General features: G+C 43.8%; 1 protein-coding gene across 1 annotated transcript in view; it reads right to left on the bottom strand.

Annotated features, from left to right (window-relative positions):
• Positions 1-5,904: 5,904 nt before the first annotated feature.
• The window catches only part of TTN (titin), a 282,010-nt gene continuing 270,771 nt past the window's right edge, over positions 5,905-17,143 (bottom strand). The window contains exons 296-301 of the mRNA XM_080669120.1: positions 11,174-17,061; positions 10,891-11,047; positions 8,508-9,196; positions 8,257-8,410; positions 7,428-7,730; positions 5,905-7,289 (exon numbers count right to left, since the gene is read on the bottom strand). Coding sequence (XP_080525246.1) covers positions 6,994-7,289; positions 7,428-7,730; positions 8,257-8,410; positions 8,508-9,196; positions 10,891-11,047; positions 11,174-17,061 — 7,487 coding nt within the window. The 3' untranslated portion in view covers positions 5,905-6,993. The remainder of the gene's footprint in view (positions 7,290-7,427; positions 7,731-8,256; positions 8,411-8,507; positions 9,197-10,890; positions 11,048-11,173; positions 17,062-17,143) is intronic.

Raw genomic sequence — 17,143 nt, 5'->3', positions numbered from 1 at the left:
CTCCAGCTTTTTTGAGTTGTTCTAGGCAGGAAAGGGAGAGTAGAGGCGCATGGCCGCCTCCGTACTTATGTGGGCCAGGTTCCCAGCAAGTTGGGGAATGAGGGGCACCTGTATGCCTCACCTGAATACAATCTAAAAACATTACAGTCTCCAATGGAGCTGGCTGTCAACAAAAAGCTGACTTCATTCATATGTTGCAATTACAGAGAAGAATTCTGTCCCCATATTCCTCTCTGAGGCTGAAGCTGGTATCAGACAGGGTCTCCTCCACACCCCTAGTAACTTCCTCTATAACTCAGGGAATGTGTACCTATTGCATCTTTAGCAAGAAGCATTTGTCCTGGAGTCTTTGCTGGTTTGGAAGGCCCTTTAGAGAGAAGCACACACCTGCACAAGGCTCACGAACAGCGGCCTCTGCTGGATGCAGAAGGAAAGGAATCCTGAGCCCCAGGGCTCTAGAACTTTCCAAGGTGGAGCTTGTCATAGCCTGTTTTTATGGGGAGCCGTGTGCAGGTGTTTCTCAGATGGCTTAGGCATCTGTCCATCTGCTCCCTCTCTGAAACATGCAGGACAGCATTCCTTAAATTTTTAAAATCATTTGCATCTTTAGAATGAAATGAAAAATTTTAAGGAATCATGTCCTTAAAAAATATACATAGGCATAATCTCAGGGAACTCAGACACCTAAAGACCGGAGGATAAGCACGGATTCCAGACGTTTAGGACATGCCATCTTGTCCTAGGAATTCCTGACAGATTGGAAAGCATTAGTACATCTGCCCACTCCTCTTACCTGCTTTCTACCCTTTCTTAAAACGGAGCAGGAGTGCATGGGAGTCATCCCCAGGAGCTCCTGACACCATATCCTCAGGGGAACATGGCTTGCTGGGTCAGATTCTGCTTCTCCACGGCCAATTCCACAGACAAGGTCTTGTCACTGGGAAGGCTGTGGGCAGTAGGGGGCCTCCCATCTCCATGAGTCACCCCACCCCACCCCCACCCTCCTGTGCCTGGAGAGTCTATCAGCCTGGCTTTATTACATGTATCCTGAGGTCCCCAGACAATCTTAAGAAAGACCTTTCCACAGATGGTTACAAAGCCCCTGAGCTATCATTACAGGGCCACTAAGGGCTAGAAATTTGGTGGTAGGTAAAGGTCTTTCTTCCTGTGCGTGGGGTCCCCCGGGAGGAAATATGTAAGCTCATTGATGTAGAATGACAAATAAATGTCATAGCTTTTTCAGAATAGCTCAAGACATTGTAAAACTAAAATTTGATCAAGTAACTAGTTTGCTTCAATCTCTTTCATGTTCCCCTTACCTCCTAGGGTCGTGGTCGGCAAACTGCGGCTCGCGAGCCACATGGGGCTCTTTGGCCCCTTGAGTGTGGCTCTTCCACAAAATACCACGGCGTGGGCGAGTCTATTTTGAAGAAGTGCCGTTAGAAGAAGTTTAAGTTTAAAAAATTTGGCTCTCAAAAGAAATTTCAATCGTTGTACTGTTGATATTTGGCTCTGTTGACTAATGAGTTTGCCGACCACTGTCCTAGAGTGAAGCCCAAACTCTGTAATATGTATATGAAACCTTTGGCAACCTTGCCCTGCTTCTCACTCCCAGCCCTTCAGAGATTCTTGCACCAGCCTTACTAACGTGTTTTTTTTTTTCTAATTTTCTGACTATTGTGCTTTCCCCTGTCCCCAGACTTCTGTGGTTGCAAAGGTCCTTTGCCCGAAAGCCCTGCCCCACTCCTGCTTACCCCAGACTTCAGGCCACAGCGTTTACATGGAGTTTCCTCTAACTGGCTGTTCTCCATTTCTCCTGCATCAGAAGCCCCAGCCACATGCTCAAATACCTTACTTTTTTTTTTTTTTTTTTTTTAACCATAGCGCTTACTTTCATTTCTTAGGTGATACCCATTTCCTCCTTCTACTGAGATCTAGTCCTCTTCACACCTTCCACGTTTTCACCCTGTCTCAGCCTGCATCATGTGCAGCACCATCAAAAACAGTTACATCATCAAATAACATCAGGGAGCATTGGATCACCTCTTGGGAGAATCAATACATACTTACTAACTCATCAAAGGCTCTGAGAAGTCCTGCATAAAGAAGCATAATTACCCTACCCAAGTCCTGACTCATGTTTGTCAGAGGGGAGGGAGGTTGGGGGACTGGGTGAAAAAGGCTAAGGGATTAAGAAGTACAAATTGGTAGTCACAAAATAGTCATGGGATATAAAGTACAGCATAGGGAATATAGTCAATAATGTTGTAATAACTACGTATGGTGAGTGCCAGGTGGGTGCTGGAAATATCACGGGAACACATTTTAAAGTATGGTTGGCTAACCACTATGCTGTACACCTGAAACTAATACAAAATGATATAGAATGTAAACTGTAATAAAATTAAAATGAAATAAAATTAAAAGAAAAAAAAAGGAAGTACAATTACCCAAGTCCTAAGTTTATTTGGTTGTGGAACACTTTTTTTCCACAGCATTTCCCAACTTCCCTAGGAAGAGTTTGGGAAATATTGACCCAGACATACCATAAGCATAAACCTAAGCTTTCACTTTTTATAACCTTAGAATAAAAATTGATGGGCCAATCTATTTTCAAAAGTCCTTCCATCTGTCTAGCAGACAATATTTTCTCTCATTACAAGGCAACTGGACTTTCTCTGCCTGGATTTCTCAAAATGACATTTGGGGCAGAGTAAACAAATACAAATTACTTTCTCTTCCTGGAGCACAACCATAAAACATTATTCTTGAACCAGTCACCATGGAGACCACCATTTTTACCTGTTATTTTACTCACTGCTTCTGATTTACCTCCCTCCCTACCTATACATGGTTCATCTATATAATCAGCTACTCCTGGATAGAGATGATAAATTCATCTTTTGAGACAATCCATCAAAACACTTCTTATAAAAATGTGTTGTCCCACGGGCATCATGTCTAGAGGTTGAACTGTGTCTCCCCAAAAAGATATGTTGAAGTCCCTAGTACCTTAGGATGTGACTTTTTTGGAGACAGGTCTTGGCATGGATAATAAAGTTAAAATGAGGTAAAATTAGGGTTACCCTAATATGCTGGTATCCATCTAAACAGGGGGAATTGGGACCCACACATACAGAGAGAATGCTATGGGAGCATGAATGTGGCCATCTACAAGTCAGAGTAGCGTGGAACAGATCTTCCCTAACAGCTCCCAGAAGGAACAGACCCTGAGGACACTTTCATTTTGGATTTCTAGCCTTTCTGTGAATAAGCCCCACAGTGTGGGGTACTTTGTTCTGGCAGCCCAGGCCAGATAATGCATCTGGTGAACATGGGTGCGGCCTGTTCTCTGTCCCCTCTAAAATGCTGCTTCCCTGGTCCCTAACCGTGATGTTTTGTATGGTGGTCCCTAATATAGTAATGCTTGCTGGTACTTATTGGTGCTGTGCCAGGCATTGCTCTGAAAGTTCCATATGAAGTAACTTGTTGAATCCTCACGACAACCCAGTGAGGTTGATGCTGTTGTTATTCCCATTTTATGGATGAAAATATCAAGGAACGGAGAAGTTCAATAACCTGTCCCAGGTCACACAAGTTAGCAGATCCTAGATTTCAGCTTCTCACTCTGGGTTTTGAGCGAGGAATTCCTACATTATGCTATCATGCAGCCTGGGTGTGGGGTTTATAAAATAGACAGGAAAGATTCAGCATAAAGAGGGAAAGGATGACTGAAGATTTCTCATGGGATGGATTGGAGCCAGGAAGCTCGGCTTGCTCCTCTCTGTCGCCCCCTGTCCACACCGGGAGAGAAAAGGTGGTCTAAATTGGAAATGCAATGATGTGGAGAAACTACGGAGGGTTGCTGAAGGCTTGGAGCACGAATCCCCTCCACCCTCCGCCTGAGAGCATTATTCTGGGAGGACTGAGGGGAAGGAGGCTGGCTGGTGAGTCCGCGAAGGGATCTTGTCGCTCCCGCTGGAGTGCCCCTGACGGACTTCCAGGACCCTCCTATGCAATCCTCTCGCTTGAGCCCACGTGGCCACGCGGAGCTGTTTTCCCCAGGCCCCTAATTCATAAAAAGAAGTCAGGCCTTGCCTGTAGCGATGACCTCCTTTGCTGGAGAGATCGCGGCCCCACCCCTCTCTCCCAGGCCCTGTGCTTGGGAGCTTCAACTACAGAAGTGCGAAAAGGTTTACAATTCTCATCAGCTCTGACTGTATCTCAGCCGGCGGCATAGGCCTTGTTTAAATATTGGCATGTCCTGCTGGGAATCATCCCCAGGAACCACCCCGTAAGTCCTGCCTCTCTCATTTAGGCTAAGAATAGGCATTTCAAGTTGTAGTGGGTGTAGGTGCTGTGGTACCGCTCAGATTCCCTTCAGTGGTCGGCAAACTAGTCAACAGAGCCAAATATCAACAGTACAATGATTGAAATTTCTTTTGAGAGCCAAATTTTTTAAACTTAAACTTCTTTTTTTAAAAAAAAAAAATATTTTATTGATATTTTACAGAGAGGAAGGGAGAGGGACAGAGAGCCAGAAACATCGATCAGCTGCCTCCTGCACACCCCCTACCGGGGATGTGCCTGCAACCAAGGTACATGCCCCTGACCGGAATCGAACCCGAGACCCTTCAGTCCGCAGGCCGACGCTCTATCCACTGAGCCAAACCAGTTTCGGCTTAAACTTCTTTTAATGCCACTTCTTCAAAATACACTCGCCCAGGCCGTGGTATTTTGTGGAAGAGCCACACTCAAGGGGTCAAAGAGCCACATGTGGCTCGCGAGCCACAGTTTGCCGGCCAAGGCTAGGTTATGTGTACCCAACCCAGTTTCTGGAGTACTGTTTAGTGCCCCAGCCTGCAGAGATTGCTCTGGCCAAAGGTTCCCCTCAGCTGGGAGATTATTCCCCCACCTCCACCCCCTACCCCAGCAAACAGCCTGTAGCCACCAACTGGCAGATAAGGGGGTCCAATGAGGCTACTTCCCCTCCCCCGTTCCAAAACAGAACTAGCTCTGGTGTCATTTAGGCTCCCTGTGGGACTGGGCTGATGCTGTTGCTGAAGCTTCCCTTTCTCCTCTGCCCTGCCTCCCTCACTCCCCCTTTTCTGGTAGCAGCGCCTCAAACATTCCTTATACAAGAGTCCTTGCTCTGGGCTCTGCTTTTAGGGACCATGACCTAAGACAATACTTGCTGAGTAAATGAATGAAGACCCAAGATCTTACTTTGGAGAATTAAAATTGATAGTATGTTTGCTTCAGGCTTCAGCTTTGGCCACTTGCACTTACATTTAGAAGTAATTGTACTTGTATTTACATTCGTAACTTGTGCTAATTAGGTAATTTGGGCAAGGAATCAACTTCAAAGGTTTACAGTGACAATGATCTAACTGAAGTGGATAAATACAGATATTTTGGGCACTAGATATTTTATTATCAAATATGTAGATCAATTGTTTTAAAAAACATGGTACTATAGCATTTAAAACCAGTTCTTTAGCTTTGAGGGCTTTTGTGTGTTTTATCTCAATTCAGAGCTGCAATAGTAAGTGTCAGGTGCACAATTAATCATTTTCCTTGAAGTTGTCATTTTCTCTTCACTACAGTCCTTGAGGGACAAGGTCAGTATCATCTTGCTTATCTGTGTGTTGTTCTCTGTGGTGTCTAGCACAAAATATTGTAGTTGTTTAATATCTTTGATAGATTTAGTTAAATCAGCTCTCATAAAAATAATTTTCTTGATAAGTGTAGAAGATTTCATCTATTATTTTTAGGGGAGTTTTGTTAACTTTTGAGGATAAAATTATCCATGAAAATCATATCTATGCTTTAAAAATTGTTGAATATATCCAGCATGATAATTTAAATAGTTGCTTTATCGAACTTATGAACAAGGGGCTATTTTGAACTTGAGTTACTTTATTTGATGAAGGCACATACCTCCCCAACCCCAGAATTTCACAGAAAACAACCAACCACACGTTTTGAGGTGCAGATAGCTTGCTTTTATTTTGTTGTTACTATCTCCAGGAGGTCCAACAATTATAACTAACAATCGAATTTATACTTGCATGAAAAGAACTACATCAGATTGACATTTGGGGCAATTAGTAATGTTGTTTTTAGTTTAACAACAGCTTTATTTTGTTTTTGTTCTTGTTGTTATCTTTTTGCTGTGGCTCATTGCTTAGTTGCCCCAGTTTCTCAGGGTAATTTAAATTTAGAGCTACCACACGAAGGCATTGGCTGCACCCCGGGACCTCCAAGAGTTGGCACTGCTCCGACATAGGAATACCTGAATAGCTTGGTTAAATGAGGGGATGGCCAGGCGATGTTACTTTTCCAAGCTACCCAGGCACTCGCTATGGTCAGAGACAGTGTAAAATGAGCGAACAAAGTGCTGGCCGTTGCACTTTGCTCTGGTAATATTTAGGTCATGATAATTCTGAGTGTGACATCATCAGAGAAAATGTAAGACGTTAAAGTGTTGCTTACAGGAGGGTAAATGCAAGCATCACCAATGCCTTACATTTCTGATTCAGTAGGTATTGGTGCACATGCCAGGCGCTGTGCACAGCATTATCTTTCAGGTGGATAAGACATCTTCAGTGGGGAATTGCTCAACCCACTGAGGCATACTTAGACATCAACGTTATGTTGAGGCACAAAGATTAAGTGTTGAGCAGGGTATTCGTTCCATAAGAAACTTTCTCCTACCAACAGTTAGTTTCAGAAGTTACATTGTAAAATGTCATAAAATAATGGTACAAAACTTTATAACCGTTAATCCGGCTATATACAGTATGTACATGTCACTAGAAAATGCGTAATATTCTTAGGTCAACAATTAGAAAAGGTTGAAATGCATATTTTGAACTTTGACTCATTTAGGTTGATACAAAACTACTTTTTTCCTTAGTATTTACAGATCAGAAAGATTAGTCCATGTGAATCGTTTGTGAAAGGTTAAGGAGGATGAGAGCACCGGCCCTCTTAAATGGATCGAATATTTATATTCACAGTAGCAGAGTCACATCCAAATTCATTCCCTAAGCTCAGGGTATAAAGTCCACCGTCTTGTTTCTGTACGTCCATGATGATCAGAGTGGTCAGGTCCTCTGTGTTTTCAATGTGGAATCTCCCCTGGTCTTCATTTTGGATTTCTCTTCCACCACACGACCATGTTATTTCTGGGGTAGGCTCACCAGTAAAAGCACAGGCTACTGTTAGAACTTTGCCCTCATCAATGCTGATGTCAGAGGGAAGAGCTTCAATTTTAGGTGGAATTCCTTTATGGAACAACAACAACAAAAACATTTTAGAATCGCAGAAAAAAATTTCCATTTGCTTTCTACTGAATTGTGTGAACTAAAGACTACACAGTGCTACTAGGCTTGTCAACCTCTACCAGTAATTTTATTGCTCACCTCTTATGCCTGCTTTAAGCATTTTACTACTCGAGCTCGCCAGTTGTGTCATACTAGATTGTCCCATAAAACTGCTGGAACTCATTCCTACAAAGGACTCTTGCATGGAGGACATGCTTTGGGCAGACATGCTTGCAAATTTCATTTCAGTCATGCTGCTAGCACTGCTGCTGCTGAAACTGCTGAAGGAGGCCTCCTGCTTAGACGCAGACATTTGGACTGACTGAGACGAGAAGCTTCCTTGCAAGCTCGTGTCATCACTTGTCTTCAATACTACCTCTCTGGGAGGTTCTTCAACTAGAGCTGTGGACCATAGCAGATACGGTGAACATCAATGACATCTGGTTAAGTTGTGACATCTGACATTGACTTACAGAAATGGCAAACTTAAACACTGTACACAGAAACGGAACCCAAACAATTTGCTGTGGAAGCTTAAGCAAATACATACATACATACATACATTTGTCAAGAGCTAGCCCAGTGTCTCCAAGAAATGAATCCTTATGTTTCTATCATCGCCTTACATGCAGGTACTAGAATCACTAGGAGGAAAATGATTAGTCATATAGAAAATAATTTATATGTTGTGCATTCTGAAAAGAAATACAACAGGGCAGTCGGTAGCTTTGCCTTGGAAGTTTCTGTTGAGCTGTAAAGAAACTGATGGGAAGAATGAATCCACCCAGGAGGCCTGTGCCTCTTACCTATGGAATTTAATGAGGCTCCTGAGTCTGCTGTGATCAGAAAACAAAGGCAAAAAAAATAGTTTTTTAAAAAACACATAAAGGCCTTACACAAATAAAGAAAATGGCAAAGATATACTTACGAAGGACCGTTAAAGAAGCAGTAGCTGAACATTGGCCACGGAAATTTTTGGCCTTAATGGTGTACTTCCCACTGTCACTTACTGACGCATTTCGGATTTCAAGAGAATATACATTTCTGGAGCGACTTACGCTGATATTTGAAGAAACAGAAACCTAAAAAGAAGGAAAAAAAAAGTGTTTCTTTGACCTCTTCAGGAGTACATGTAGTGTTTAAAATTTTCTTCAATAATAAATTCATAATTAAACTTACCGGCAGGTTGTTTTTAAACCATTCGATTTCAGGAGAGGGCTCACCACTGATTTCACAAGAAAAGAGAACAGTTTGTCCTTCGTTAACATTTTGAGATCTAGGCTGTGAGATGAAGGCCGGAGCATCTGAGAGTTCTTTGCTCAGGCTCAAGTCGTACTGACACTTGACGATTCCTTGACTGGTTTTGCCAATGCAGGTGAGGATTCCTTGGTGTTTGTGACTGGCTTGCTTGATGGTTAGGGTCTGATCGCTGCCCGAGACGCCGTATCTGTACTCCTCGGAGTTAGTGAGCTCTATTCCATTTAGCACCCATTTCACATCAGTGGCACCAGCAATGTTGGCTTTCAAAGTCACTTTCTGACCATCGGTTATGCTCATCTGACTAGAAAAGGCTTTAATTTCAACTTGAGTGCTGATTTCTTCCATTGCCTGGGATGCTTTAGTGACTTCTTCATGAACAATGGATTTTTCCAGGGAGGCTGCTTCTGACTTCTTGACTTTTTCAGAAATTGTAACCTTTGATGCTTCCTCCATGAGGGCTAACTTTTCTTGAGATTTCACCTCTGACTTCTTGATTTCTTCAGAAATTAAGGCTTTCTGGGAAATTTCCTCTTGGACAACTGCCTTCTGGGATGTAATTTCGGAAGTCTTTTGTGTAGATACTTTCTGTGTCTCAGTGTCTTTTATGGCTAAAAAGGAAACCTCTGTAAGGTAAACTTAATTGGAAAGAGGCCCCACCCTTTACTCCTGTACATTCTGCAAGTGAACGATTACAAAGGAAACAGATGCTGACTTCTGTGTGCAGTGTAGGTAATACCTAATTCTCAGTGCCAGTCGTGGAAAACTGCCATGCTTGACTTTTTAAATCAGTGTAATAATTCTTTAAACTAAACTGAAGATGATTTTTATGACTTAAGGGGAGAAAAGTCTTGCAAAGAATAGCCAAAGAATTTGGGAGATGTGTGTGTTTTGATTAATAAAAAATGAATTATGTTTTAGATGATTGAGATGACAGCAAACTAATTTTAATGAGGAAAACTGATGTAGCTCTTTCATTAACTTAGCAAAAGTGAAGGTTTAGGGAAGAAGTACCATTTTATAAATTCACTTGACTTTCTTCCTAAACATGCCTGAGAGCAGGGGCTGGCCCTATGGAATCCTAATATATAAAAACTCTGGGTCTGTCACATCCACAACGACTGGACACTCGACCTAATGCCCAGGCTGCGCGCACAGCAGGCTCTGGAGGGTGGGGACTTGTGGCAGTGGAGACAGGGATGGGGGAGGCGGGGCCGGCACTCACACTCACTCACAACCAGATACACGCACATACATAGCGCCCACCAGCTCACAGCCTTTTCTCCCTTTCTTTCCCTCCCTCCCAGCTCACTCTCAGAGTCTCTCTCAGAATGAGGAAACAAAACAGACTGGGCCTGAGAGGCCTGGATGGAAGAGAGGGTGGGAAGAGGGTGGAGTGGCCCCCACTGGCCCCACCCCCTCCCAGCCAGAAAAGAGGAAGGGGGACACAGGGAGGCAGGGAGGCCTGGAGGACTGCTGAGAAAAACAAAGAAAGACAGAGACTGGGCGAGATCAGGCCGGCAGGGGAGGGCAGTTGGGGGCGAGATCAGGCCAGCAGGGGAGGGCAGTTAGGGGCGATCAGGCAGGCAGGCAGAGGCAGTTAGGGGTGATCAGGCAGGCAGGCAGGTGAGTTTCTTAGGAGCCAGCGGTCCCAGATTGCGAGAGGGACGTCTGACTTCCAGTTTACGGACATCCCCTAAGGGGTCCCTAATTGGAGAGGGTGCAGGCTGGGCTGAGGGAACCCCTCCCCCCCACACAAATTTTGTGCACTGGGCCACTAGTCTTATTTAATACCACATACAGTTAGGTACTTAATATGTACTTTTATAAATTAATATTTTAATATTAATATTTTATTATTTTTAATATTAATATTTTTAATATTAATAATTATTGATTTTGAGAGAGAGAGGAAGGCAGAGGGAGAGAAAGAGAAAAAACATCAATGTGAGGGCAAAACATCCATCAGCTGCCTCCTGCACGTTCCCTACCAGGGATTAAGCCATTAACCCGGGCATGTGCCTCAACTGGGAATCAAACCAGCAACATTTTGGTGCATGGCACGACCAACACCCAACTGTGCCACACTGGCCAGGGCTTAATATGTACTTTTTTTGTGAATATAAAAGTATATGCTAACTTCAAATATGTGTATTTCTATATTTGTGTACAAATGGTATTCTGGAATTGGAAAACAGTTTTAATACTTTCTCATGGGTGGGTATGTGTGTATGAGGAAGTGTTTAGAAATGTTACTTTAATATTGTTTTCTGAAAAATGTTGGTAAGAACAAAAGCCAACCTACCTTTTATGGTTAATTTGCAGCTAGAGGACACAGATCCAGCTGAGTTCGTTACTGTACAGGTGTAAAGCCCGCTGTCAGAAGTGTCAGTCTTAAGAATTTCTAAGAGGAATCCTCCTTTGTCTTCAGAGAGTTTATATTTACCTCCCTGTGTAATAGCCTGTAGAATGCAAGTGGTTTGAGTTTTAAAAAGTGATTTAATTTTCAACTTTATTTGGGAGATGGGGATGAGGGAAAAGGTTAGTTATTTAGAAGATAAAATTAAGGACATTTAAGAACTGGTTACCTTTCCATCCTTTGTCCAGATGACAGTTGGTTGGGGTTCTCCAGTAACTTTAATGGAAAATTTAGCGATGCTGCCTGAAGAAACAGTTGTATCCTGCAGCCCAGTAACAATTACTGGCTTTGAGGATATTGGCTCAGGAGCTTTTGTTTCAGTTTTCTTGGTTTCTGTTGCCTCAGCAGTTTTCTGAGCTGATACCTTGGCTTCTGTTGACTCAGCAGTTTTCTGAGCTGATACCTTGGTTTCTGTTGACTCAGCAATTTTCTGAGCTGATACTTTGATTTCTGTTGACTCAGCAGTTTTCTGAGCTGATATCTTGGTTTCTGTTGACTCAGCAGTTTTCTGAGCTGATACCTTGGTTTCTGTTGACTCAGCAGTTTTCTGAGCTGATTTCTTGATTTCTGTTGCCTCAGAAGTTTTCTGAGCTGATACCTTGGTTTCTGTTGACTCAACAGTTTTCTGAGCTGCTTTCTTAGTTTCCGATATGCTCGACACCTGCTCATGGATGCTCTTAAAGGTTTGTCCCATGAATTGTAAGTTAGTTTTCGAAGTTCCACCTTCCCCAGAAATCTCACAAACGTATTCTCCACAATCAGATTCAGTGAGGTTATGGATTTTAAGCTCGTAGGTACCATCTGCTGAATAATGAAACTGGAAATGCCCATTTTCCTTCAGTTTCTTGCCATCTTTATACCAGGTGACCTCTTTTGCACATAACACACTACTTTCGACTGCACAGGTCAGCTTTGCGATGTCTTTAACAGCTTCTGCCTTCAGGGACTGAGATATCTTGGGTGGGGCAGAGACTGGTAGCTGCCCAACTTTCTCTGTTGCTGTGGGTTTTTTCTCCGTGGGTGATACGGCTTTTGGGGGAGAAGTTACCAGTTCTGGGGATTTCACTCGTTTTGGAGACTTAACTCCTTCTGGGGATTTCACCTGAGGCTCTGGGGATTTGACCTTTGGTGGCGAAGTCACAGCCTTTTCAGTAACTCTGGACTTCTGAATAGTCAGAGTAAACTGTGCTTCTTGCCTCCCTTCACTGTTTTCTACCACCACGCTGTAGTTGCCCTCATCAGAAGCCTGGACTGAAGAGATCTCAAAGGTGGACTTGTATTTTGTGGTGGTCACTTGGTGGCGGGTGGAAGTACTGATCACTTGTCCTCCACGCAGCCAGGTCACAGTTGGTACCGGCTCACCATCTGTGTCGCAAGAAAACCTTGCAGACTCTCCCTCAGAGACAGTTATGGACCTTGGCTTAGTTAGGATTCTCGCTTCCAAAGTGGACTTGATCTTTCTGTGTGTGGATTTTTCTTCCAGCGACTTTTCTTCTACTGCAGCCCTTTTCATTTCGGCAGATGCGTGGTGTTCATATGATGAGAGACTTTCCCTTGTCTCTGTCATCTGAGACTTCATTTCCCTGACTGAAGAAGAGGCTTCCATCTCAGATGTTTTCTTGAACGATGAAACCGCATATGCCTCTGTTTTTGTCAGGTCAGGGAAAAGGGACCGGGGGACATCCTCATCTCTGCGCCGGGAAGCATAGGTGGTATAATCCCCTCCTGTTACATCCAAGGTCGCGTAGTCAGAAGCTTCACCTTTGTAGTTGGTGCACACGGCACGATATGTCCCGCTGTCATCAATATGACAGTCTAGAATTTCCAGGGTCAGGACCCCACTCGTGTTGGTGTAATGAATCTTACTGCTCTCTTGGAGTTCTACACCATTATGGTACCATTTAACCTCGGCAGTTGGCTTAGACTGAACGTTTAGGATAAACCGGGTATTCTGGCCACAGGGTACCCTGTGGGAGCGCATTCTCAGTGTGATTCGAGGGGCATGGTCCAGCGTAAAAGGCTGCTGACTCAAAACTTCATACTTCCTTTCTGATGTCTTCTGAGTCTTTAAAGCTGCCTTCATGGACTCATACCTGGAAAAGATATCAAATCTTGCAGACCTCTCAAATCTTGAGAGTGATCTCTCACTAGAGACGGGGCTGGGGGAACGTGGGCGAGTTCTCTCTGGAGTGGGAGACCTTCTCTCTGTGTCATCTTCGTATTCCTCAGCTGGTTGTGGATGTGATCGGATCAGTTCAGACACCGGCCTCATTAACTCAATGTAAGTTGGAGACAGGGAGCGCCGTCGTCTCAGAAGTCTAGACACAGATGAGGATGACTCTCTCTGAGCACGTTTTGTGATTTCGTATTCTTCCTCAATTTCGGTGATTTCTGTCACTTTTCTCTGTTGCCTTGATTTCTTTCTAGACTTTTGTTCCTTTGACATTTGGTCAAGCTCGCTTTTGTATTCTGAGAGACGATGCGTGGTTGTAACCGGACGAAGCAACTCTTCGTCCTCCTTCTCAGCCATGATGCGCTGCCGTTGCTTGGGCTGTCTGTAGGAGGCCTGGGCGTGCCGTTCTCGCAGTTCTGCATAACTTGTACTAGTGTCAGCCTTGGTTGGGATGTGATAGGTTGAGTATCTGAAGTCTTTTCTTGTTTCTTCCACCTTCACATGAGCCTGTGGGGAAGAGTAACGCAGACTAGAAAGCTCAAAACGTGGAGGGCTCCGGCTTGGGGGTGAAGCTGAAAAACCCAATTCAAGCTCCTCTTCAAGACGCAGCCTCTCTTCCTCCGTTCTTTTCATCGCCAAGTAGTCGTCAATGGGAAGGAGTAATTCTTCATCGGAGATGTCACCAAGGGAACGTCTTCTCGGTCTGTAATAGAAGGCGTAGTCAGGAGAAGGTGTACGCCGGCGGGCTGGCCTCACCGTTTCAAGGTCATCTTGGGTCAATTTGGGAATGCGCCATCTGGGTTTGTATTGATCTGTAAAGCGTGGAAGAGGCGTCACATAGAACTGTTCCCATCTTGAAAGGCGGATGCGCTTTTGTCTTTTCTGTACAACTCTGTCAATTTTCCCAGGCATTTCAAATTGATCACGGATCTTTTTGTACCATTTCATGTCAGACATGGGCACAAACTGCTTAATGCGTTGATCTTCTTCTGTGACGGTCCGCTTGTGCTTGCGTGGCTCTGGAACTTCATAGGGCATACGGAGTTTTCTCTCTTCCTTCTTTTCTTCTGTCTCAAGTCGGAATTCCCCCTTTACGGTCTTGGTGCTTACAGCTGGTTTGTAGAGGATAGCAGCTTCTCTCAGAGCCTCTTGGGCTACCTGTGTCAGTGGCACAGTTTCCGTTCCAGAGAGAATTTCAGCCATTCTTATTGTCTTGTCAATTTGCTTCTGTACGTGTCTTTCACGCTCCTCTTTACTCTTGAATTCTTGCTTGACGTACCTCAGGCGCTCCACTTGTAAGTGAGCCTGGCAGCTGGTGGACCCAGCTGTGTTTGTGGCCGTGACCCTATAATAACCAGTGTCTTCAGGCAAAGTATCCCGGATGTGCAAAGCATAATAATCCAAGCCTTCGTGGATAATTTCAATGGTAGGCCCAAGGGACAGTGGCTGACCATCTTTCTCCCATTTTAATGTTGGCGGGGGGATGCCAGAAACTCTGATCTCAAAGCTGACACTCTGGCCTTCTTGGCATTCTGCATTTGCCAGTAGCCTTTTGAACATCGGTCTTAAGGTTGTATCTGCTGGAGGTGGATGTGGGGTTACAGTCAGTTTTGCTTTACAGCTGTCCTCACCGTATTTGTTTCTTGCCACAATAGCATATTCAGCATCATCATCTGTTGTTACACTGTTGATTGTTAATTGGTAAAGACCCTTGTCAGACTCAAATGTGTATTTCCTATCATCATCACCTGGTTTGATTTTCTGACCTGATTTATACCATGTTACACGAGGCTCTGGGTGGACAGTAATAGTTACTCCAAATCGGACGTTTTCACCCACATAAGCTGTCTTGTTATAGAGAGGCAGGGTAAACTCTGGTGGCCTTTCCAGGAGTCTCATGGTATCTGTTCTGCGCTTCATTTTCTTCATGGTTCTACGGAAGTAATAGTCATAAACTTCTCTCACACCTTTAACAAACAGCTCTGCATAAGAACTGTCTTCACCGTAGTCATTGACTACTTTGCATCTGTAGGTACCATCGTCGAATTTGGTAATGTCTTTGATGTACATGGTTGCCACTCCATCTTCATAGGTGATTTCGTATTTCTCACTGTTCTCCAGCTGTCTGACACCAAAGTACCACGTCACTTGGGTAGACTGGTCATAATTTTCAATTTTGCAGACATACTTGACATATCCTCCTTCTTCGCCAACTGCATGCATTATCTGCCCAGAAATCGGGCCAATTTCAATGGATGCCACTTTAACTTTAGCAACACTCACTCCCTTCTGAGATCGAATTGCACCACCACAGGAGATTCGGGCTGCTGACACAACCATGTTGAGGTCTTTCTTGATCAGAGTGTGGTAGTACCGCCGGTGTTTTAATGTTCTGATAACTTTAGTACTGACTCTTTCTATCTTCTGCTTCAGCCATGGGTGCTGGAGCGCTTCAGATGCTGTCATGCGAGATTTTCTCTCTTTCACTAACAGCCGGTCAACAAAATCCATGGCTTCGAGGCTGATCTCTTTGAATGCCTCCTCATCAAAAGTATATTCAGCATTCCTGATGTTTTCAATCATCTGTTGGTTAGTTTCAGCCAGGAATGGATTGATACCACTCAATAGCACATATACCAGTGTTCCAAGTGACCACATGTCTGTGGCGGTGCTGACAACATCATGCTGGTGGACTTCAGGTGCATAGTATTCAGGGGCAGTGAACAGAAGCCTGAAGTTGTCTCCTGGCTTCAGCTGACGGGCTTGACCAAATTCTATGATTTTAATGATGGAGCTTCGTCTTGTTTGGTAAATGATATTTTCTGGTCTAATGTCAAAGTGTCCAATACTCTGACTATGTAAGAACTCAAGAGCTTCACAGACCTGGCGAACATAACTTACGATTTCTCTTTCAGTAAGTTCAAAAGCACTGGTATTAATGCGTTCAAATATGTCAAGTCCTGATATGAACTCAAAGATCATAACTAATTCTTCCATGCTTTCAAATGATTCATGGAGGTATAAGATGTTTCTGTGCCTAGCAATATTTAGAATGGAAATTTCCTTCTTTACCAAAACCTGATCAGTCCCTTTGACTTTCACAAATTTAGCCATGTATGTCTTTTTTGAGGATGTTTCAACACAACGGTGGACGATTCCAAACTGACCACGCCCAAGATCTTCAGCAATCATATATTTCTCATAGAGTTCCTTGGTTGAAGAATGAGATGCTTTAGTCATGGAAACTTCCATGGTTTCATCTACCTCTTCATCATAGTTCATAGCTCTGGTCTTATCTTCTTTGGTTACGGTTGGTTCTGAAGGCTCAGAAGGCTTGCTCAGGCCAAATTTATTTTCAGCTATTACACGGAACTGGTAACTTGTTTTTCCAAATAAGTTGATCACAGTATAACGTGTTTCTCGGGCCTGTCCTACACGGAGCCATCTTTCTGCAGTCGTTGCACATTTTTCAATAATGTAGTTGGTGATTTTGCTGCCACCGTCAGTAGCTGGCTCAGTCCAGGTTAAGTTGACAGAATCTCGTGAGACGTCACTAACTTTGACTCCTCTGGGTGGGTCAGGAACATCAGCCACATCCAGTTCAACTGTCTTCTGATCAATTCCAAACCTGTTTTTAGCACAGACCACATAGAAACCAGCATCTTTTCTCTCCACTCCATTAGGGAAAACAAGTGATGTGAAAGATCTTGTGACAATAACTTGGTAGTGGCCATTATTGTCGATGAGATCTTGTCCTTTCTGCCAGGTGATCACGGGATCTGGTTTGCCACTGAAAGGGATCTTGATGCTGATCACCTCACCTCGGAGAGCATGAACAGCTCCCATGCCCTCAAGAGTTTTAGGCAAGTGTATCTTAGCTGGAACTGTATCGGAAAAAAAGGAAAAAGAACATAATTTACAAATACCTAACACTATGTAAGTGCAACAACTCCCCTCCAATTAATA

The sequence above is a fragment of the Plecotus auritus genome (genome assembly GCF_963455305.1).
Source record: "Plecotus auritus genome assembly, chromosome: 5".
NCBI lineage: Eukaryota > Metazoa > Chordata > Mammalia > Chiroptera > Vespertilionidae > Plecotus > Plecotus auritus.
Note: the sequence above shows the minus strand (reverse complement) of the source record. Positions and strands in the feature narration are given on the sequence as shown.